The sequence below is a fragment of the Silene latifolia genome, chromosome 10, assembly GCF_048544455.1.
Source record: "Silene latifolia isolate original U9 population chromosome 10, ASM4854445v1, whole genome shotgun sequence".
Classification (NCBI taxonomy): domain Eukaryota; kingdom Viridiplantae; phylum Streptophyta; class Magnoliopsida; order Caryophyllales; family Caryophyllaceae; genus Silene; species Silene latifolia.
Window position 1 is genome coordinate 159159105 of NC_133535.1, and position 22613 is coordinate 159181717.

The 22613-nt window shown below is 35.6% G+C and overlaps 5 protein-coding genes across 6 annotated transcripts; 3 read left to right on the forward strand and 2 right to left on the reverse strand.

Moving 5' to 3' along the window:
- Window positions 1-1454: 1454 nt before the first annotated feature.
- LOC141606640 (F-box protein At4g09920-like) lies at window positions 1455-4092 on the forward strand. The gene is made up of 4 exons (XM_074425844.1): window positions 1455-1717; window positions 1801-3116; window positions 3197-3361; window positions 3694-4092. The coding sequence occupies exons 2-4, from the start codon at window positions 1857-1859 to the stop codon at window positions 3826-3828; spliced, it is 1560 nt and encodes a 519-aa protein (XP_074281945.1). The 5' UTR covers window positions 1455-1717; window positions 1801-1856; the 3' UTR covers window positions 3829-4092.
- Window positions 4093-7766: 3674 nt separating this feature from the next.
- Window positions 7767-9916, forward strand: LOC141608747 (uncharacterized). The gene is made up of 5 exons (XM_074428090.1): window positions 7767-7770; window positions 7887-8782; window positions 8863-9075; window positions 9446-9576; window positions 9829-9916. The coding sequence occupies exons 1-5, from the start codon at window positions 7767-7769 to the stop codon at window positions 9914-9916; spliced, it is 1332 nt and encodes a 443-aa protein (XP_074284191.1).
- A 2827-nt stretch (window positions 9917-12743) lies between these two features.
- LOC141608748 (uncharacterized) lies at window positions 12744-14478 on the reverse strand. The gene is made up of 3 exons (XM_074428091.1): window positions 13614-14478; window positions 12907-12968; window positions 12744-12764 (listed from the first exon to the last, which is right to left on the reverse strand). The coding sequence occupies exons 1-3, from the start codon at window positions 14476-14478 to the stop codon at window positions 12744-12746; spliced, it is 948 nt and encodes a 315-aa protein (XP_074284192.1).
- Window positions 14479-14695: 217 nt separating this feature from the next.
- Window positions 14696-15931, reverse strand: LOC141608749 (uncharacterized). The gene has a single exon (XM_074428092.1). It carries the CDS (start codon window positions 15929-15931, stop codon window positions 14696-14698), a length of 1236 nt encoding a protein of 411 aa, XP_074284193.1.
- Window positions 15932-17930: 1999 nt separating this feature from the next.
- Window positions 17931-21299, forward strand: LOC141606644 (uncharacterized). 2 transcript variants are annotated; one of them, XM_074425851.1, is made up of 5 exons: window positions 18224-18513; window positions 18594-18705; window positions 19554-19847; window positions 19933-20160; window positions 20876-21299. In XM_074425851.1, the coding sequence occupies exons 3-5, from the start codon at window positions 19788-19790 to the stop codon at window positions 21008-21010; spliced, it is 423 nt and encodes a 140-aa protein (XP_074281952.1). In that variant the 5' UTR covers window positions 18224-18513; window positions 18594-18705; window positions 19554-19787; the 3' UTR covers window positions 21011-21299. The 2 variants fall into 2 exon arrangements, 1 of the variants encoding a protein (XP_074281952.1); XR_012526780.1 differs by having other exon boundaries at window positions 17931-18513; window positions 18594-19847.
- The last annotated feature ends 1314 nt before the right edge of the window (window positions 21300-22613 follow it).

A 22613-nucleotide genomic window follows, 5' to 3' on the forward strand; every position in this document is an offset into this window, starting at 1 on the left:
GGGTGTTTTTCGAGTTTGAATCGTTCTCTAATTTGTTTTAATACTCTTAACTCTAATTTCTAAATGCTAATCAATACCAAATTATGAGAAATTCACGAAATTAATGAAATATTTGCAGAAGTTATATTACTTTCTTGGTCGATACGTTGTTGACTTGTTGTCGATGACGGATTTGAGGTTAGTGAAATTTTGAAAGTAATTTTTGTAATTTTCTGTCAATTTTTGTGATGGGTGTTCTTGTGCTCAAGTTATGTTGAGTCTTATAACGACAGTCTTGTTTTTAAGTTGTATCAGGCCTACTCTAGCCTTAATAATTTCTAAAAGACAAATTGTTTAATAGACAGTCTCATGTTATGAGACCAATCCATCAACTAAAACACTAATCATATCTTAAAACCGGCCCAAATTAAAACAAAACCCCTAACTGATTTTCCTGTATCTCACCATCAGTCCGCTCTCTTCTTACTTTCCAATCCCCTTCAATGTTCCCATAGCATGCCACAGGTCTACCCCTAAGCCACCGGATTGCCAGTACTTATAGCCATTCTCCGCCTTCGCCGATTATGATCATATAATCTTGCTCGCCACGAACGGTATTGAACATGAAAATTTTCACAAATATAATTACAAACTTATTTTTTAACATTTTTATTTATGCCATTTCTCAAGTTATTTATCCATGAATTTATTTCTAATTGGAAATGGAAAGGTTAGCAAAGTTCGGATATTTAATGGAGAAGTATAATAAAATAAAAATTATTCTTTCGTTTCATTTTCTGAGTGCATCCAAACTTGAAAGTTTGTATATTGAATTATTGATTAACTAGTTTAGCTCTCGTGCAATGTATGCACGGTATATATAGAGTTTTACTTTTTTTTTAGTGTATTATATTTATAAAATTTAAATTAACTAATCTTTGTTTTTTTTTTTAACGTTTCTCATCGTTATATTTTGATTTGAAAAATCAAAGTTAAAATCGTATTAATCATGAAATGAGTATTTCAATGAAAGTTTTTCCTATTATCGAGAGATTAATGTTGTTATTTTAAAAAAATTTACTGATAATATATTTTTAGCCGCAACTTTTTATCATAAAAAATCAATGAATTTTTTTCGTACGATTCTTTAAATAATAAAAAAAGAATTCCTTTTTATATTATAAAAAGATTGGAAATAATTTTGTGTAGAATGTAAAATACTAAATGACATAAATATATAAATCTGAAAGATTATGTGTATTATAGCGCACCATACTTATAGAATATGCTAAAAATAACTAAACTTTATTTTAGGAAATATGTTTAGGCGGGAAAATTTGGAGTTTCGCCTATTCTTTTAGTAAATAGGGGATTCTAAAATTCTCAAATTTATCTAATGAACTTTATTGTTGAGTATAATATCTAATGAAAATTTAGTTAAATCATTACAAAAAAATAAACATAAATTTTAAAAAATAAGTGATTAACCGTCAACCGTAAATCGAATCGCTTATAACTATTTAAAAATCGCTTAGCTAGCATTTTATAATCGATAGAAACGATGTGATTAATTTCAGAATTTGGCCAAACCGTACCGCACCCTAGTGACTAGTGTGTGTTCTAGTCATTTGGGTTCAAGCCTCACTTCCCAAAAGTTGTTCCTCTTTTGTCGAAATAATATCCTTCATCTTCCATTCTTCCCTGCATTACTTGCCAGCATTTTGTGTGCTGTTACTCGGTAATTGTAGTCTGCATTACTCGTTTTTGCTTTGAAGTAAACTCTTCCTTTGGCTTTACTCAGTTTTTCCTTTGTTGCAGTAGAAATTTTAAATTTGCGGTAGTGCACACCATCTGTTCGACGAAATTCCTCACTGAAAATGAATCCTGATTGCGAGGAAACGATACCTGGGCAGTTGAACACTGTTGATAGGCTCTCAGATTTACCGGATTTCATCTTACATGATATCATTTCTTATCTGGGTACGAGGGAGGCGTATAGAACTTGTATCTTGTCGAAAAGATGGGCTCATATTTCGGGTACAAACCCAATTATTGAGTTTCATTATTATTGTAAGACGGAGAATTCATCCACAAGGTATTGGCCATCTAAGGAAGTCTCTGCCAGATTATTAGAATATATGGATACAAGAATGCAAAGATACGCTAAAGATAACCTACGTGTAAGGACGCTCAGACTTATATTTCCAGATTCTAATGAAGTGTTTAGCTGCGATGTTGACCAAATAGAGTTATCTAGCAAATTAGAAGAGTTTTCTTGCAAAGTTGATGAGTGGATTCAGATAGCTGTGCGCAATCAGGTTGCAAGACTTGATCTTGATGGTCCTATTAGGTACCAATTGCCTGACATTTTGCTCTCCGCAAAATCTCTAAGACAACTTGACTGCATGAATGTCAAATTACCGTACTACAACAAAGCTATAAATCTTGCATCTCTTCGTACTTTGGTATTATTTAATGTCGTTGTAGAGGAACAACTGCTAAATCAAATCATTAGTTCGTGCCCGTTGTTGAGGTGTTTGTCAGTTAGGAATTGCGCTGGCTTTAAACCTATTGTCATTCCTTATTGTAGTCAATTGAAGAAGCTTACTTTAAGTTATTCTTTACCTGAAAACGGGACTATCATTCTTGAGACCTTGGGTCTTACGCATTTTCAGTTTTTGGGCGAGTATTTTGATGATCTTTGGCCAGTTATGGCAAAGCCTGGTTTATTGAGAAATTTGAGGACATTTGATATCGTTGGTTCTGGTATTACAGACGGGGAACTTGGCAAACTATTACCTGAATTAGCCTCATTAAAGACTTTGCGGTTAACCTACTGTCATTTTCTGAGAACTGTCAGGATTTCAAGTAATCAACTAAAGAAGATTTACTTGAATTATTGCTCTACTTTGTTAGATGTTATGATTGATGCTCCAAGTTTGACGAAGTTCAAATATAAAGGGATCTTTCACCCTTATCGTGCTATCACCATTAGTAGTCAAGCCAGTTGTGTTATCTCTATTCACACTACACCTAAATATCTTGATACTCGTGGATTTTTCAAATTGAAAAAGCTAATGACTGGACTAAGAAGCTGCAATGCTCTGAAAATTTCGATAACCAACTATACTGATGAGGTATTGTATGATTGTTTATAGTCTGAATGAATGTCTATATTAATTGCACTAACAAATTTTTATGGCTGTATACTATGAAGCCTGTATGTGATGATATCCAATTTGATGAAGAAGAACTCGGAGATGTTAATTTTGGACCCCCACGCAATATCACAGAGCTGAAACTAGGCCTCAATTATTGGACGTGCCACCCTGAAATTATTATTTTTCGGATTCGTTCAGAAGAACCTGATTTGATGATCCAGGTATATGTTCATGTCTTAACTTTCTATCATTTTCAATAGAATTACGGGTTAGTTATTCTCTATGCTATTTAGTTGAACATGGTCTTGTTGGAATATTGGAAATTTTCTGAAGTCGGAGCATACAAATTGCAATTGTCCAAGTTGGAAATAAGTAACTCGAACTTATGCCTGCTTTGAGTCTTGGTATATACATCAGTTGGCTATGTGTCACGGTCAGTGACAATAAAATGTTGTAGCGGTCGTTTTGCCAATAATGGTCAAGAAGTATCTCAAGATTCAAACTTGTAAAATCAGATGTTTTCTTAACTCATATTGTTTGTATGTGTTTGCAGCTTTTTACGAGTGAACTAGAAGATCTGGTAAATTGTTGGAAGCACCCTTTAAAACGGGTTGAGTTTCCAGATGCTAATTGCTCGAATATACTCAAGTCTACGAAGGTTGTTGTACAGTTGAGATTGCATTGGTGAACTGCTTGGTTGCATACATGGCTTGGAGTTTTAATCAAATCCGCATTTACATCGAGTAAAAGATAAAACACAAAACACCTCCCTCTATTTTAGAATATAATGCTTTGTATGCCTCTGTTTTAGTGTATTGCTGAAGAAGTACCGATTTGTATGGATATGGATGACTATGGTTCGTTACGTTGTTAGCAGGATAGTGTATTTCGTGTGATCTTTATGCTTTCGAATTTGTGATGTTAACATGGAGCTGGGAAGATTGTAAATCAATGAGTATTTGTGGCTGTTTGAGCTCAGGTAATGGGAAATTGAGTATATGTGGAGGAAGTAGGTTACCTATGAGGTGAACGAGTAGCTTGGTGAAGGGACAAGGGTGTTTTCGGAGTTTGAATCGTTCTCTAATTAGTATAGATTTGTGCAAATGCACGGTTTTTAGGACAATGATTTATAAAGACGTTAAATAATACTCCTCGGTCTCGGTCATTTGTTGTCTTATTTCATTTTTAGGTGTTTCAGTCATTGTTCTTTCTATTTTAAGAATGAAATTGATGAACAATTTGATTATTCACACTCAATTTAGTCCACTTGCCATTTAGTAAATTGCCCCTCCTCTTTTCCCGGTCTTTGTGTCAAAATCAAAGGACAATAATTGACCGAAACAGAAGGAGTATAGCTTAATAGCATGCTTAAACGGTATAACTGTATAAGAGAGAAAATTTGATAATTTTCATATCAAATAAGATTGACATGCCAGCTGAACCTAATTATATACTTACTTAATCATTAAAAATAGTATTATTATACTATTTTTAATTAATTTGACATAGTGAGTAAGGATCTATCATAGACATTTTATTTAGGCAGAAAAATTTTTGAGCCCTCTTATTCTTTTAGTAATAGGGAATGTTCTAAATCTAAATGCTAATCAATACAAATTATGAGAAATTCACGAAATTAATGAAATATTTGCAGAAAGGAAAATGATAAATACAGCCGGTGCCAAAAAAAGAATGAAAACCTTAAATCAAGCATTAATGACTTCAATTTACGCGTAATTGTGTCATAAATTCCTAATTTAATTCCCTTTAGGGCCGTATTTATCATTACCGTTTTTGGGTTTTGATATATACAACTCGTAGGGTTTTGATATATACAACTCGTATTTAAGAAACTAAATATGGAAAGAAGGTCTTAAAGATATGCATTAATTACATTAGATTGTGTATAATTTAGTCTTGAATTCCTAACTTAATACCAAATATGGAAGATATTAAATGCTTAAATACAACCAATGGTTGTATATATCAAAACCCTATTTTTTTTATACTCCCTCTTATTCCACAGCATTTTCCACATTTTCTAAAGCGGAAAATTCACAAAAATATTTCATCTACCTTATTTGTCTATCATTTGTGGTTTTTTTTTTTTTTTTTTTTTTTTTTTTTTTTTTTTTTGATTAGGTAAGAAAACTAGGTTGATCCTCTAGGGTAGGACCAACCTATCTCATCCTTTCGAATGAGGGAGGTAAGTTGAAGCCACCGGCTATCAAACCACCTCGAAAGAGTTGGACAAGAATGTCCAAATGAAGCCATGAAGTCAGCAACCTTGTTGGCTTCACGAAAGCAATGTTTAATTATCACTTCATCAAAAAAATGAAGGTCTAATTTCACATCCTTGATAATACTAGAAATTTCCCACGGAATTTGCCAAGTACCTCGAATCGAGTTAATAACACATAAGTTATCACCCTCCACAATTAACTTTGAGATTCTAAGTATTTAGCTGCTAAAATACCTTCTTTTAAAGCAAGTGCTTCCGCAACAAGGATACTATTGGATCCGCACTTTTTTGCTCCCAACAAAACGACTTTACCATTGTGATCTCTTAAAGAATATCCTAAAGCAGCTTTATTACCTTCTATTCTCGATCCGTCAAAATTTAGCTTTAGGAAACCGTTTGTAGGTTTTTCCCACCAAATCTCTTCCTTACTACTTTCATTTTCCTCCACATATTAACACCCCACTAAATATTATCCCGATTTGTAAATATCGTCGACGTTTTAGTAAATATCGTCGACGTTTTCATTCCAAAAGACGATAATGCCCTTTGCATAATTACACTATTTTCTCTCTCTAAACAATTTTCTCTCAAATTCTACTAAAAACCAACTACATTTCGATCTCTCATTGCATTAAACCAATTAAAAGATGTTAGAAATTAACGCACATCGACTAGAAAACTTAAATAAATTTAAAAAATCGGCAAATAAACGTATTAAACACGTTTTTTTTTTTAAAATGAACTAGTTCATGGACTAAATGTTGAGATTCAACAATCGACCATGGACCAAACGTTGAAAACCAACGTTTGCCATGGACCAAACGTTGAAAGCGCGTTTGCGTGAACCAAACGCGTGGGAAATCAACGTTGGCGTGGTCCAAACGTTGGAATCCACATTGGCCACGGAGAATTTTTTTTTTTTTAAAAAAAAAAAAAAAATCTCCGTGGCCAAACGTGGATTCCAACGTTTGACCACTTGGACGCGTTGCTTTCCCACGCGTTTGGTCCACTACAACGTTAGATCTCAAAGTTTGGTCCACTTGTTCAACCTTGGGGTACAAATTTCAAATTTGATTTACGAAAAAATTACAATGTTTATTATTACTAAATCAATATGTGACGTAAATCAATTATCGAATAGATTTAGCGGTGCGAAAAAAAAAGTAACCAAATATTGAAGCGATTAAGTTGTTTAACTATCGGTGATTCGAGATCCGTCGTGTTGTTAATTGTTGTTGTTGTTGTTTTTTTTTAATTTAGTTGAGGTTGAGAGGAAATTTTTTAGAGAGAGAAAGTGTTGGATGAGTGGAAGGGCAGTTATCGTCTTTTTTTTAAAAAACGTCGTCGATATTTACTAAAACGACGTCGATATAAATCAACCCCCAATATTATTCCAAAATCAATATGGAAGATTTAGAGTTTAGCCAAACCGTACCGCACCGAACCCTGGTGAGTAGTGACTGGTGAGTGTTCTAGTAGTTTGGGTTCAAGCCTCACTTCCCTTTGTAATTCTACTAGTCTTTTGGTCCCAAAAGTAGTTCCTCTTTTGTCAAAAATAATATCCTTCATCTTCCATTCTTCCCTGCATTATTTGCCAGTCATTTTGTGTGCTGTTACTCGGTAATCATAGTCTGCATTACTTGTTTTGCTTTGCACTAAACCCCTTTCATGTTGTTTAACTCAGTTTTTTCACATTTGCAGGAGAATTTTGAAATTTGCGACATGCACACCACCTGTTCGACGAAATCCCTTATGCAAGAAAGCGGAAGCGTTTTTCTAGAGTCCTCAAGAACGAGGCTCTGATACCATGTTAAGATTATATAGGAGAGATTGCATAAGGGAGAATTGTATTATTGAATTGTTGAATCGTTTTACATCGATATGGTGAGGTATTTATAATACCTCCCAACATAATAGCAAACCCTAACCCTAATGGCAAACCCTAATCGTAGCCGGGCCTAGTATAGGCCCAATTTCCTAGTATAGGGAAATGAGAAATGAGAAATGACATGTTCAATCATGACATGCTCTCCAGTGAGAAGAGAGAGAGAAGTAGTCCCCCCCTTTCTTGGCCTTGTACCCCCTCATTATCTCAATCATTTCATTTTTGAGCATCCTTGACTAATCATCACTATATACTCCACTAATCACTATATACCCCATACCTTTCGTATTGCTATCATCACCAATTCTTTCTTTTAAAATCCGCCTTAATTTAAGAAAATTCTCGCTCACATCGAATTATAATAGAGATACAAATAAAACAAGGTTTAAAGACATCTTAAGTTAAAATGATCTCAAACAAGACATACTCTACTACAATATATCATATTTCTCTTTTCCTTTTTTTCTCATCAGTAGGTTGCTATAAAGAGTGGAAAAAAATGAGTGATTTGAACCATATAAACACAATAAGCCTGCTTACTCAAACTTATCTTAAATTTAACATGCATTTTACACCAATAATACAATTATTCTAATTTTTTTTAAAAAAATATATATAGGGCAAAAAAATATATCTAGAAAATTAGAAGAGTTATCTTGCAAAGTTGATGAGTGGATTCGTATAGCTGTGCGCAATCAGGTTGCAAGACTTGTTCTAGATGGTCCAATTAACTACCAATTGCCCGCCATTTTGCTCTCAGCAAAATCTCTAAGAGAACTTTATTGTATTAATGTCAAAATACCGTACTACAACGGAGCCATAAATCTTGCATCTCTTCTGACTTTGGGATTATTATGTGTTGATGTGGAGGAACGTATGCTAAATCATATCATTAGTTCGTGCCTGTTGTTGAAGTGTGTGTCAGTTAAGGATTGCTCTGGCTTCAACACTATTGTCATTCCTTGTTGTAGTCAACTGAAGGAGCTTATTTTACGTAACACTTTACCTAAAGATGGGACAATCGTTCTCGAGACCTCAAGTCTTGCGTGTTTTAAGTTCTCAGACTCGACTTTTGATAGTTGGCCGGTTATGTCAATACCTGGTTTGTTGAGAAATTTAAGGACATTAGATCTCTTTTCTTCCGGTATTACAGACGGGGATCTTGGCAAACTACTACCTGAATTAGCCTCATTAGAGACTTTGCATTTGGTCAACTGTCGTAGGCTGACAATGATCAGGATTTCAAGTGTTCAACTAAAGCAGATTTACTTGGATGAATGCCATGGTTTGTTATATGTCACGATTGATGCTCCAAGTTTGACAAAGTTCAAATATAAAGGGGACTTTGACCCTGATTGTATTATCACCATTAGTAGTCAAGCCAGTTGTGTTCTCTCTGTTCACACTACACCGTATTGCCTAGATACTCTAGGATTTTTCAAATTGAAACAGCTAATGACAGGACTAAGAAGCTGCAGTGCTCTGAAAATTTGGCTATCCGGCGGTTATGATGAGGTATTGTATAATTGTTTAGAGTCTGAATGAATGTTTATATTAATTGCACTAACAAATTTTTATGGCTGTGTACTATGAAGTTTGGACGTGACGATATCAAATTTGATGAAGAAGAACTCGGAGATGTTAATCTTGGACCTCCACGCGATATCACAGAGCTGAAGCTAAGCCTCCGTGATTTGAACCTCTCAAGATCATCTATGTCAGCTTTTTTGAATGGTTTATTCTGGACGTGCCGCCCTGATATTATTTGTTTTCAATTTTTTTTACTTGAACCTGATTTGATGATCCAGGTATGTTCATGTCATCTTTTTTTCCATTCTCTATGCTATTTAGTTGAACATGGTCTTCTTGGAATATTGGTCATTTTCTGTAGTCGGAGCATGCAAATTGCAATTGTCTAAGTTGGTAATAAGTAACTCGAACTAATGCCTGCTTAGAGTCTTGGTATATACATCAGCTAGCTATGTCTCACGGTCGGTCGGTCAGTCATACATTGAGCCGGAGTATTAAGTTTACCATTGCCTTAAGTTACATTCGAATGTTGTATCTATTTCGACTTGCTGACAGCTCTTTCTGCTACGAGTATAAAGTTTTCTACCAAGCATTTTACATAGTATTAGTATTGCTTCAAAAATCGAATTACCTTTTGTGTGTTTGCAGCTTTTCATGAGTGAACTAGAAGATATGGCAAATTGTTGGGGGCACCCTTTAAAACGGATTGAATCTCTAGATGCTAATTGCTCGAATACACTCAAGTCAAAGAAGGTTGATCTACAGTTGAGATTGCATTGGTGAACTGCTTGGTTGCGTACATGAATTGGAATTTTAATCAAATCCGCATTTGTATGGGATATGGGCGACTACGGTTCGTCGTTTTGTATGCTTCTGTTTTAGTGTATTGCTCAAGTAGTACAGATTTGTATGGATATGGACGATTATGGTTCTTTGCAAGTAGGATTAGTGTATTTGATGTGATCTTTATTGTTTCGAATATGTAATGTTGGTGTCCTTATACTTCGTAAAATGAATATTTGTGGCTGTAGCTCCGATAATGGAAAATTGAGTACATGTGAAGGAAGCATTGTTACTGCTGGACTTGGTGAGATATGGTCATCGAATTATGAGATGTGAATGAGTAGCTTGGTTAGGACCCAAGGGTGATTAGGGGCGTTTTTCGAGTTTGAATCCTTCCCTAGTCCGTTTTATTACGAAAGTAGTGAAACTTTTTACAAAATTAAGTTACTTTCTTGCTCGATTTGTTGTTGAAGGCGGATTGAAAGTTTAGATGGAATTTTGAAAGCGGTTTTTGTGAATTCGTATGCCAGATAAAATTTTGGGTAATCTGGGGTCGGAGCTGTGTTTTTTGTAGTTTAGATAAAATTTGTCAACGCTATTCGGCATCGGTAATTTGTCGATGACGGATAACAATTGGGTTAAACTTGTACTCAAGTTGTGTTGGGCCTGAAGGACAGTCTTGTGTTCAGCTTCTATTGGGCCTAGTCGTTGAGCCTTAGTAATTGACCCGAGTGTTTTTTTTTAGCAACTTTTCTATAGGATTGTTTTATAATATAAAACTGACCCAAAAGAGAGTCCGTTTTTGAAATAATGCTCAAAAATAAAAGAATTGTCGTTTTGGGTCGGTTTTGAAAACATTTATCGAAATGGTGTCCACGTAGGCTCGGTTTTGACGAGCCTGTATGGGGCTTAAACACGCCATACGTATTGGCGTGTTTAGTTCAAAGAACACGCAATTACATATGGCGTGTTTAGGCAGTCCAAAATTGAAACCCAAAGTCAGTAGCTGAATAATGTAAGGAAAGGAAACACGCCATTACGTATGACGTGTCTTAAGATGGAAACACGCCATTAGCTATAGCGTGTTTAAACAGCTACATTTTTAGCCCAGTTCCAGTAGCTGGCAAAATCTCAAATATTAAACACGCCATACGTAATGGCGTGTCTTGCTCTTGAAACCCGCCATTAGCTATGGCGTGTTCTGCCAGTTTTTTTTTTTTTTTTCATTGTTGCACAAATTTTTTTCGTTCTCGTATCTTTCCTTTGCCAAAACAGAAAACCAAACTCAACAATGCTCAACAATGCAAAGGACAACACAAACCATTGCCTATTATAAATAAAAACCGAGTTTACACACCACTTAAGTTTCGCACAAGGGGATTAAATTCTAAGTTTTACAACTAAAATGTCAAACAAATTAACCGTCTAAAATGTCAAACAAACCATTAATCCTCTAACTATTACATCAAGTCCTCAAGTCTTCTTCTTGCTTTTTCCTCGAATGCGACTCCAAAACCCTTTCTTAGGCTCCGGGGTACCTTGTTCATTGACGGGTGACATTGAAGACATGGAAGGCATTGAAGACATGGCCGGCATTGAAGACATGGAAGGCATGGAAGACATAGAGTGTCTAGCCGGCATGGATGACTTAGAGCGTCTAGCCCTCCTAGTGTATTGAACCAATGGTGCATCGTCATCCACATTCATTGAGTCGAGGGACTCTTGAACCATTGGTGAACTTTCTTCCCTTGGTTCTACGGTTGGTTGAAGGAGATGGGAATAGCCTACATGTTCAAGCGATTGAGAGGAGTAGTCCCGTAGGTGTGAAACCATTGTCCGGAAATGAGGAGGCACCTCAAGAGGCATTTGTCGAAGCTCCTCATCACATGTATTATGGACATTGACGAAACCTTGCGCCTAAAACAAAATAAGTAGTATAAGCTAATCACATTTTATGATATATTGGTTAAGAATTTTAAGACAAGTATATTAAGTGTACTTACAAGATATTGTGTGGCTCCAAATGGTGCTTGATAAGTAGCTTGTGGGGGGAAAGGGTTCAAGCGAAGAATAGTGCGATCCCGGTACCAAACCATGTAAGGGTCGTAGCAGCTCATTTCAATATCATCCTCTTCACCACGGAACCGAAAATCACCCCTCCTAACCCAATTTGATATGTAGGGTTGATGTTTTTCTATCCAATTCCGTGAAGAGGCACCCCTTTTGTCAACTTTGTGCAAGTTTGGTTCGGTATTAGAGTTTAAAGGGATAATTTGTTTCCACCCAAATTGACGAGCTACCCTATTAGGAAAATGTCACTCAACAATGTCGAAACAAATCATAGGTGCCATCACTGTCCAATCGTCGGAGTCATCATAACAAAACGCGGGCAAAAAAGACAAAATCTGTCGGGTGTAAGGTTGCCATGTAAACTGATCATGTCGCATTGAATCAAAAGCATCCATATACCCAATTAGTGTGGTCACCCCTTCCGGCCTCTTACGATTCACACTTGCCCACCTACGACCCAATGAGTCAATCCTGATTTGATGTTGAGAACCTAATGGGTTCGGTCCATGATGGGTAACATTAACGGGTCTCATGAGTGTAGGTCGACCAATACTAATCCTCTCCCATGCCCACAATTGCAATAGAACAAGGGGACCTCCAATGTCTTTGGACTTTACGTTGCTTGCTCTACATAAATTGCGATATAAAGTAGCAAGTACGGCACTTCCCCAAGAGTAATTATCTAAGTTGGTCAAATCCCTCAACAAAAGCAAATAAACAACTTGTATGTCATTACCACTCTTATCCGGAAACATGATAGTGGCCATTAAGATAAGCAAATATGCCCTCACATATTGATGTAGAACATCTTCATTTGCATCTTCCGGAAGACCACTAAATTGTTCTAACAACCAACCAATCCTCAAAGAAGCCCCCTTAAGGTCTTCACTACCCGGTGTTTTGCCTAAGAGTTCAGTTATTAACAAGGGCCAATTATAAGCGGTTGGTCCACTAATAATATCCCCTCTAATCCGAAGCCCTAACAACACTTTAACATCTTGCAAGGTCACAGTAGCCTCGCCAATAGTCAAGTGCGTGAAATGAATGGGTTTCCGGCCTCCATCGCTCAACCAAAGCACTTATTAATTCCACATTAAACTTCAACCCCACTAACCTATGAATAAAAAAAACTGAGTGTCCCTAATGAAATTAACTACATGCTCACTTACCAAAAACCCCTTGTGCGAAACTAAGTGTGACCTACATCGAAGGGAACCAACGTCCCGCCCTTCCAATATTGCCTTGCTCCGGTGTACCTCTTGTTGTGTGAGAAGTTCCGGGTTCACCGGGCCTTGTTGTTGATGTTGTTCCATTATTCCTACACATTTAAAAGAAGATTATTAGATTAGCATAAAAATAAATGTTCAAATAATTTCAAAAATTATGGTAATAAAAAAAAGGGATATTCTCTCGTGTACCCCTCAGCTTTTTCATTTTCTATGATATACCCTTCTTTTCATGCAAAAAAACTTTGACCGTCAATAACACTTGGCTACAAGTTCAGAATACGATAAACTTTTTTTCCAAATTGACTGTCTTTAAGAGGTCTTCCGTTTGAAAAAAAATTCAGCGACGTCTCAACTTGTAGTCGGGAATTATGGTCGGTCAAAGTTTATTCGTTAAAAAATGTTTGACCAACCATAACTACCGGCTACGAGTTCAAAAAGCGGTGAATTTTTTTTTCAAATTGAAGGCCTTGACGAGATAATTGGTTTGAAAAAAAAAATTACCGTTTTCTGAATTCGTAACAGAGAATTATTGTCGGTCAAAGTTATTTTTGCAAAAAACGAGGGTACACCATAGAAATCGAAAAAGTTCGGGGGTACACGAGAGAATATCCCTAAAAAAAATTAAAGACAAGTGTAAGTAGTAGAATACCCTTGTGAATTGTTAACTCTCAAAGTACATGTTTTTTTATTGTGGCCTAAACCACGACACAAACTACATGTGACCTTGTTCTTACTCTTCTCATCCATTTCATTAAGAAATCTTTTATTCTTCCGTCTTCCTTTTCCCCGTTTATTTTGCTCATCGCACACTATTTTAGGCCCATTGTAAGGACCCCAATAAGCCTCATCTTTCAAAGGGTGAAATTTAGAAGCATATGAAGCTAAGTGTTCTCCGGTAGAATAGGCGATGTCCACAAATTGAGTAGCATTTAAACCCTTCTTTTTACAAACGGCATACACATGTGAACATGGATACTTGTATGTTTGGAACTTGTTACAAGTACATGTCCTCTTGGATAAATCAACGGTGTGCAAATGGTTACCATGTGACATGGGTCGAGAACCTCTACGTGTTGTGACTTGGTACACCCATCCGACATGGTCAAAAGCCACAACCTTATGGTATGCTCCTTTTTGGCAATTTTCCTCCAACAAGGTTGTAATCTTCGGACTATAATGAAGCCCCTTCATCAATCGTTTCCTTGCAAACTCACGTCGCTCAACAAAGTATGCATTAACTCTAAAAAATACACACTTTATGAGTGCCATTACGGGTAGAAAATGTGCTCCTTTAAGAACATTATTAAATGCCTCCGCCAAATTAGTAGTCAATATTCCATATCTATGTCCACCATCGTGGCAAATTGACCACTTCTCTATTCCAATTTCAACAACATATTGTTGTGCCTCTCTATTCAACTCACCTAGGCGACGAAATCCTATGTCAAACTTCTTGTTTTGTAATTGCATTGCCGTTGACCCAAACATTTCTTTAACTGCATTATTTCTAAATCTTGTATTAACATTTGAAGCCAAATGACGAATGCAAACTCTATGATAAGCATACGGCTCCTCCCACCCACTACCAACTTCACTCATTGCTTTCATAATCCCTTTGTGTCTATCGGAAATGACACACAACCCACTTCTTTTGGTAACAAATACTCTTATGCATGACATAAACCAAGGCCAACTATCGGTATTTTCGGCTTCAACAATAGCAAAAGCAACCGGAAAATTTGATTATTAGCATCAATTGACATAGCTGTCAAAATTGTTCCCTTGAACTTTCCATATAAGTGGGTTCCATCAATGCTTAAAACTGGCCGACAATGTTCAAAGCCATCAATACATGGTTTAAATGCCCAAAAACACGCTTGAATTTTTGCACATTTGGGTTCGTTGTTGGTGTTGTATAAAATTGAACAATAGTGCCAAGATTAGATTCTTTTAAGCCTTGCATGAAACGAGGTAGCAACTCATATGATTTATCCCAATCTCCAAATATTTCCTCAATTGCTCTTTGTTTTGCATTCCAACCTTTGGTGTATGAAATTGTGTAACCATACTTATCTAAAATATAAGTAACAACAGAGTTTACTTTATATCCCCAATCTCCCTCAACAAGGTTACGAATCTCATGACTTATGAATGCTCGTTTCAAATTCATGTGGTCTTGAGATACCATGTCACAAACACAAGACTCATCATGAGGACCTTTGTATGTCACAATGGTAAAAACTTCAGAATGAAAGTCTTTTTGTGTAGCCCTTAACCGCCAATTACATGGTGTAGGAATTCGGCCACATTTGAAGGTAATAGTATTAGGCTTTGATTCGGCAACTTTGAAAAATTGATTTGCTTTAACACAATATGATGTCACCTCATCGCTAAGTGAAGCTTTGTTTGGGAACACTTGTCCAACCGCAAACTCTTTCCCATGTTCATATCTTACCATATTTTCCCAAGTTTTCCAGCTATTCAATTCATCCTCATCTAATTGATCAATCTTATTAAACTCAACAATGGGAGCACTAGCAAAGACAAGATCATCATCACCATCTTCTTCATTTGCCAACAAATTCTCATCAAGTATTGTCAATTCCTCATCAATCTCATCACCTTCTAAGTTACCATAAAATTCCCCATCATTTACGTCATTAGTTTCAAGTGAAACAAATTGGGCAACATCATCTAGCCTAATACTTGGTGTAGGAGTGACAATTTGACTAGTAGAAACTTCTACAAATATGTCCATTGAAGGAGCATGTGAATGACGAATACTTGCCCATAACGCTTTAAAGGCTCCCTCATTATTAAGGGGAACAATTTTGAAACACCCGGGACTCGGAAATTTTATCATTACCTTCAATTGAGTACCCAAACTTTGAACACCGATTCCCTTATAAATCTCTTCAACTAATTCAAGATATGTCATCTTTGTACTAGCTAGAATAAAACATTGATTCCCTCCTCTATAAGTTACACATCCATTTTGCTCCAACACTTCTCCATCCCAATAACAAATAAGAGGAAAATCACAAATTTCCATTCTATAAAAAAAAATTGAACAAATTTAGTATAAATCAACTACCAATAACCTAATTTCCCTAAAATACATACCTAAACAACAATTAAAAATCATAAATCGTTCATCCTACCTAATTAGGGTTTCGAAAATTTGGGTTTTTTTTTAAACAACCTTAAATTAACACATATAAGTTGTAGATCTAGGCACAAAACAACATAATTACCAACAATGAAGACAAAATAAGCAAAATCTACATTCAAAAGATGAAATTAAATAAGTTAAAAGAATTAAATTACCTTGCTAATTAGGTAGAATGTATAATTTGAAAAGCAAAAACCCAATATAATGCGGAGATACGCCGGAGATTCACGGAGATGAGTGTGAGGTGAAGAAATAAGAAGGGGAGTGAGGTTTGTTGAGGTTTGTTCTATCGCACTTGGTGTTTGTGAGGCGAAGATGATGAATGTTTTGTTTAATTTGGTAGAAAGTGACGGATATACAACAATGTTAAAAAAAAAAAATATGACTAAACACGCCAATACGTATGGCGTGTTTCTCTCTCAAGACACGCCATTACGTATGCCGTGTTCTATTTTCTTCCATTATGGCAGCTACTGGACTTGGCTAAGAATTTTGGGCTGCTAAAACACGCCATACGTAATGGCGTGTTTCGATCTTAAGACACGCCATACGTAATGGCGTGTTCTATTTCTTTCCTTATGTTGCTACTGACTTTGGGTTTCAATTTTGGACTGTCTAAACACGCCATATGTAATGGCGTGTTCTTTGAACTAAACACGCCAATACGTATGGCGTGTTTAAGCCCCATACAGGCTCGTCAATACCGAGCCTACGTGGACACCATTTCGATAAATGTTTTCAAAATCGACCCAAAACGACAATTCTTTTATTTTTGAGCATTATTTTTGGTGTAATATAATTATTTTCAAAATATTTGGAGAAATAGAGTAAAAACTATTTCGTGTTTGGTAGAATACCCTAGTTAAATTGGAAAATTGATTGATTAAGCTAAAAACAATGTAATTTAAAGAATATAATTACTTGCACAATCAAATAATATCCTTCATCTTCCATTCTTCCCTGCATTATTTGCCAGTCATTTTGTGTGCTGTTACTATTGGAACTATGCCCCAGAGCAATCGTTATGAAACGTTTTTGAACAAATTTCATACAGTGTAATTATTAATGGAGATTAATAATTATATGGCTTTTTTTTATTATCTTATTAAGGTATTAATACGATGATAAGTCCTTGATTAAACTGGTATATTTGACATCATAATGGAGATTATGATAATGAGAGTCGAGTATTATAGAGTTTAGTCTAAAAGTGTTCTTGGTCGTGTGATTATCAGAATGAGACTATGATAATCCGGATAGACCAATATATTGATAACGGTACTCATTAGATGAGTATTAATGGATCTCATTCATTAAGTTATAATATAGATAATACATATGGAGATATGATTATTGAACTGACCAACAGTGAGATTTCCCAAATGGTTATTATTACCTATGCACTGTCAATGTAGAAATTCTCTTAAGGAGTAATTGTATATTTTATCCTTTGACCTGAGATCATCATTGTAGTTAATAGACTACTTATTGTACTTAGATACCGGACACCTAGTGTGTAAAAATGTCAGTTGAATGGTCATTGGGTATAATTAAGTACCTATGTAATTAGTGGTGAGTCAAGACGGAATCCGTCAGCTCAAGGTAATGAGTTTGAACTCTATGTTGTCATTAATCTTATTGGTCATATAAAAATTTTGGCCAGGGTAGACGAATGATTTAAGAAAGGAGTTTCTTAAAGTCATTTCCGACCAATAATGATAGACATGTAACATAGTGGTCGTCTAGTGGGGTTTGACAGTCAAACCATACCCTAGGACGATCCGGAGTTGGAACGACGGAGGGAAATAAATACAATATCCTTTATCAGGTTCGAGTACAGTGAATATTGGTATTCACGCTATCCGGCCGTCGGGGAGTGTTGTTAGACGCCAACCTCGATTAATAGTTAATGAGATTAATTATTACCGGTTTAGCGATGAACCTATGTGGTCACACACTTACGGTGTGATATTTAACGTTTACGATTATTTAATTTATTATGAGATAATTAATTAAATAATCTCGACGACATATTTTTATATTGTCCGCTAACACGGAAATATAGTTAATATCGGAAAGACGTGTGTATGAGAGACCAAGACGTGATTTGGCCTTGAGGGCCACGTACTAGAACGCACTTGGCAAATTGGCTTTGTGTTGTAAACATGCCATATGCTTAGTGATTCCTTAATTGTCAAGGAAACAAGTGAAAGCTTATCTAGTATGTGAGAGCCTTAGTGGCTAAGCATTTCATTTCTATAAATAGTGGAATGGCCGTGAATTTTTAGAAGCACAATCGAAATGATTTTCGATTTCGTCTTATACTCGTACATACAATAAAATACAATAAAGTGAGAAAGTGTTTCTCTATTATTCCGAGGTCGTCTTAAGGGTTGAGAACGTTAGTTTATCTACCGGTGGAGCTGCTACATGTGATGTACCGCGGTCCCTTCAGTTACTCGGTAATCATAGTCTGCATTACTTGTTTTGCTTTGCACTAAACCCCTTCATGTTGTTTAACTCAGTTATTTCACTTTTGCAGGAGAATTTTGAAATTTGCGACAGTGCACACCACCTGTTCGACGAAATTCCTCACTGAAAATGAACCCCGATTGCGAGGAAACAGTATCTGGGCAGCTGAATACTGTGGACAGGTTCTCTGATTTACCAGATTTTCTCGTACATCATATCATTTCTTTTTTGGATACGAGGGAAGCATATAGAACTTGTATCTTGTCGAAAAGATGGGCTCATATTTCGGCTACAAACCCAATTATTGAATTTCATTATTATTGTGAGCCGAAATTCCCTTGCAGATATTGGCCCTCTAAGGAAGTCTCTGCTAGATTATTAGGATATATAGATAGTAGAATGCAAAGATACGCTAAAGATAACCTGCGTATAAGGACGCTCATTCTTAGATTTCCGGCTTCTAATAAAGTGTTTGGCTGTGATGTTGAAGAGTATGAAGACATAGAATTATCTAGAAAATTAGAAGAGTTATCTTGCAAAGTTGATGAGTGGATTCAGATAGCTGTGCGCAATCAGGTTGCAAGACTTGTTCTACATGGTCCAATTAACTACCAATTGCCTGACATTTTGCTCTCCGCAAAATCTCTAAGGCAACTTAATTGTTATAAAGTCGAAATACCATACTACAACGGAGCCATAAATCTTGCATCTCTTCAGACTTTGGAATTATTACGTGTTGATGTAGAGGAACGTATGCTAAATCATATCATTAGTTCGTGCCTGTTGTTGAAGTGTTTGTTGGTTGAGTCTTGCTATGGCTTCAAAACTATTGTCATTCCTTGTTGTAGTCAACTGAAGGAGCTTACTTTAACTAACACTTTACCTAAAGATGGGACAATCATTCTCGAGACCTCAAGTCTCGCGTGTTTTGAGTTCTCAGACATGATTTTTTATCGTTGGCCGGTTATGTCAAAACCTGGTTTGTTGAGAAATTTAAGGACATTAGATCTCTTTTCTTCTGGTATTACAGACGGGGATCTTGGCAAACTACTACCTGAATTAGCCTCATTAGATTTACTTGGATGAATGCCATGGTTTGTTAGATGTCACGATTGATGCTCCAAGTTTGACAAAGTTCAAATATAAAGAGGACTTTGACCCTGATTGTATTATCACCATTAGTAGTCAAGCCAGTTGTGTTCCCTCTGTTCACACTACACCGTATTGCCTACATACTCGAGGATTTTTCAAATTGAAACAGCTAATGACAGGACTAAGAAGCTGCAATGCTCTGAAAATTTCGCTAACCACTTCTCTTCATCAGGTATTGTATTGTATAATTGTTTTGAGTCTGAATGAATGTTTCTATTATTTGCACTAACAAATTTTTATGGGTGTATACTGTGAAGTCTGTATGTGATAATATCAAATTCAATGAAGAAGAACTCGGAGATGTTAATCTTGGACCCCCACGTGATATCACAGAGCTGAAGCTAACCCTCTATCATTTGAAACTCTCGAGATCATCTGTTTCAGCTTTTTTGAATGGTATATTCTGGACGTGTCGCCCTGATATTATTTCTTTTCGATTTCACTTTCTACCATTTTTAATAGAAGATCCTGGTTTGATGATCCAGGTATGTTCATGTCTTCACTTTCTACCATTTTTAATAGAATTAGGGGTTAGTAATTCTCTATGCTATTTAGTATTTTAGTTGAACATGGTCTTCTTGGAATATTGAACATTTTCTGAATTTGGAGCTTGCAAATCGCAATTGTCCAAGTTGGAAATAACTAACTCGAACTAATGCCTGCTTAGAGCTTAGGTATATATATCAGCTAGCTATATGTCACGGTCAATGACATTGCGCCGGAATATAAGTCTACCATTGCCTTAAGTTACAGTTGAATCTTGCATCTATTTTGACTTGCTGATAGCTTTTTCTGCTAAAAAGTATGCTATCAAGCATTTTACCTAGTATTTGTAATGCTTTTAGCTTTTTAAGGCGCACTCAATTACATTTATTTGGACCTGGCAAAAATTGAATTACCTGCCCGTAATTGATATGATTCGAAATTTCTGTCTTAAGTTGTTCTTATCACAAGATTGAGAAGGAAAGATTGAACCACGACATTAAAATGTTGTAGTGGTCGTTTTTCCGATAATGGTCAAGAAGTATCTCAAGATTCATACTCTTACTAATATTATGAAATTGTTGCAAGGTCTGTCACTGAGTCTCATGATTCAAAATTCTCCTTGAGCAATGTTTTTTTATGCATTTCTTTTTGAACCCAGGTTGGTTGTCTTTGCAGACGTTTTTTTTAACTCATATTGTTTGTATGTGTTTGCAGCTTTTTACGAGTGAACTAGAAGATATGGTAAATTGTTGGAAGCACCCTTTAAAACGGATTGAATTTCCAGATGCTAATTGTTCGAATATACACAAGTCAGAGAAGGTTGATATACAGTGGAGATTGCATTGGTGAACTGCTTGGTTGCATACATGACTTGGAATTTTAATCAAATCCGCATTTACACAGGGTAAAAGATAAACACAAAACACCTCCCTCTATTTTAGAATATAATGCTTTGTATGCCTTTGTTTTAGTGTATTGCTGAAGTACCGATTTGTATGGATATGGACTACGGTTCAATACATTGCTAGCAGGATAGTGTATTTTGATGTTAACATGGAACTGGGAAGATTGTAAATCAATGATTATTTGTGGCTGGTTAAGGTCAGGTAATCGAATTATGACATGTGAGATTGTGAACGAGTAGCTTGGTTAAGGGACAAGGGTGTTTTTCGAGTTTGAATCGTTCTCTAATTTGTTTTAATTCTAAATGCTAATCAATACAAATTATGAGATTCACGAAATTAATGAAATATTTGCAGAAATTATATATTACTTTCTTGGTCGATACGTTGTTGACTTGTTGTCGATGACGGATTTGAGGTTAGTGAAATTTTGAAAGTAATTTTTGTGATTTTGTGGGTCATTTTTTGAGATGGGTGTTCTTGTGATCAAGTCATGTTGGGCCTTATAAGGACAGTCTTGTGTTTAAGTTGTATGAGGCCTACTCTAGCCTTAGTAATTCCTAAAAAGATTGTAACACATTAATTCGAATCGTCGACAAATTTAATGAACAAACAAAGTAATTATTTTATTTTATTAATTTGGGAGTACGTTGACGTGACATATTGATCATTGGTTGCATCCAAGATTTTTTTTTTCTTTGGGTTGATTAGATTTTTTTTTTTAAGGTAATAAGATTAGATTGATTATCTAGGGTAGATCAATCTATCTCATTATTTCGAATGAGAGAGGTAAGTTAAAGTCAGCAACTTTGTTATCTTCACGAAAACAATGTTTAATTATCAATTCATCGAAAAAATGAAGATTTAATTTTACATCCTTGATAATACTAAAAATTTTCCAAGAATTTGTCAAGTGTTGCGGATTGAGTTGATAACTCATAAATTATCATCTTCCACAATTAACTTTAAGATTCCTAAAGGGGTGATTACATGTTGTTGGTTACGAATTTATGATCAATTTATTGTCTTTAAATCCCTTAAAAAGGTTAACATTGTTTCTCTGACACTAGGGATGATAGATTGACAGGTCTGGACTCTCCAAATCCAAACCCGTATTATATATGTTGGACCCATTTAAGCTATATAACATATTACAAACATTTCACCAAACTTTCATTTTGCCTCGTCCCCCCTTATAAAAAGTCAAATTTGTGCTCTTCAAAATAAACATAAAAAATAAAAGCGGTTTAAAAAGGGGTTAACATTACAATGAACATATTTTCGCTAAAAAAAACCTTGGCCGGATAAATGAATCGGAAAAAAAATAATGAATATCGCAGTTTCTAAACTTAGTTATTTTGGTTTCGGTTTACAAAGGTGGTTCGTTTTTTTTTTGTTCTCACCTCCTAGTAATATCCATTTTTACTCATCCTAATCAGAGTTGTTTATAAAAAAACTGAATTGCATAAATTGTAAAACCAAAAAAAACTCATATTTTAGGCTTGTTAAACCGAGTTGTTAACTATATCATGGAATTTTTTCGGTTTCGG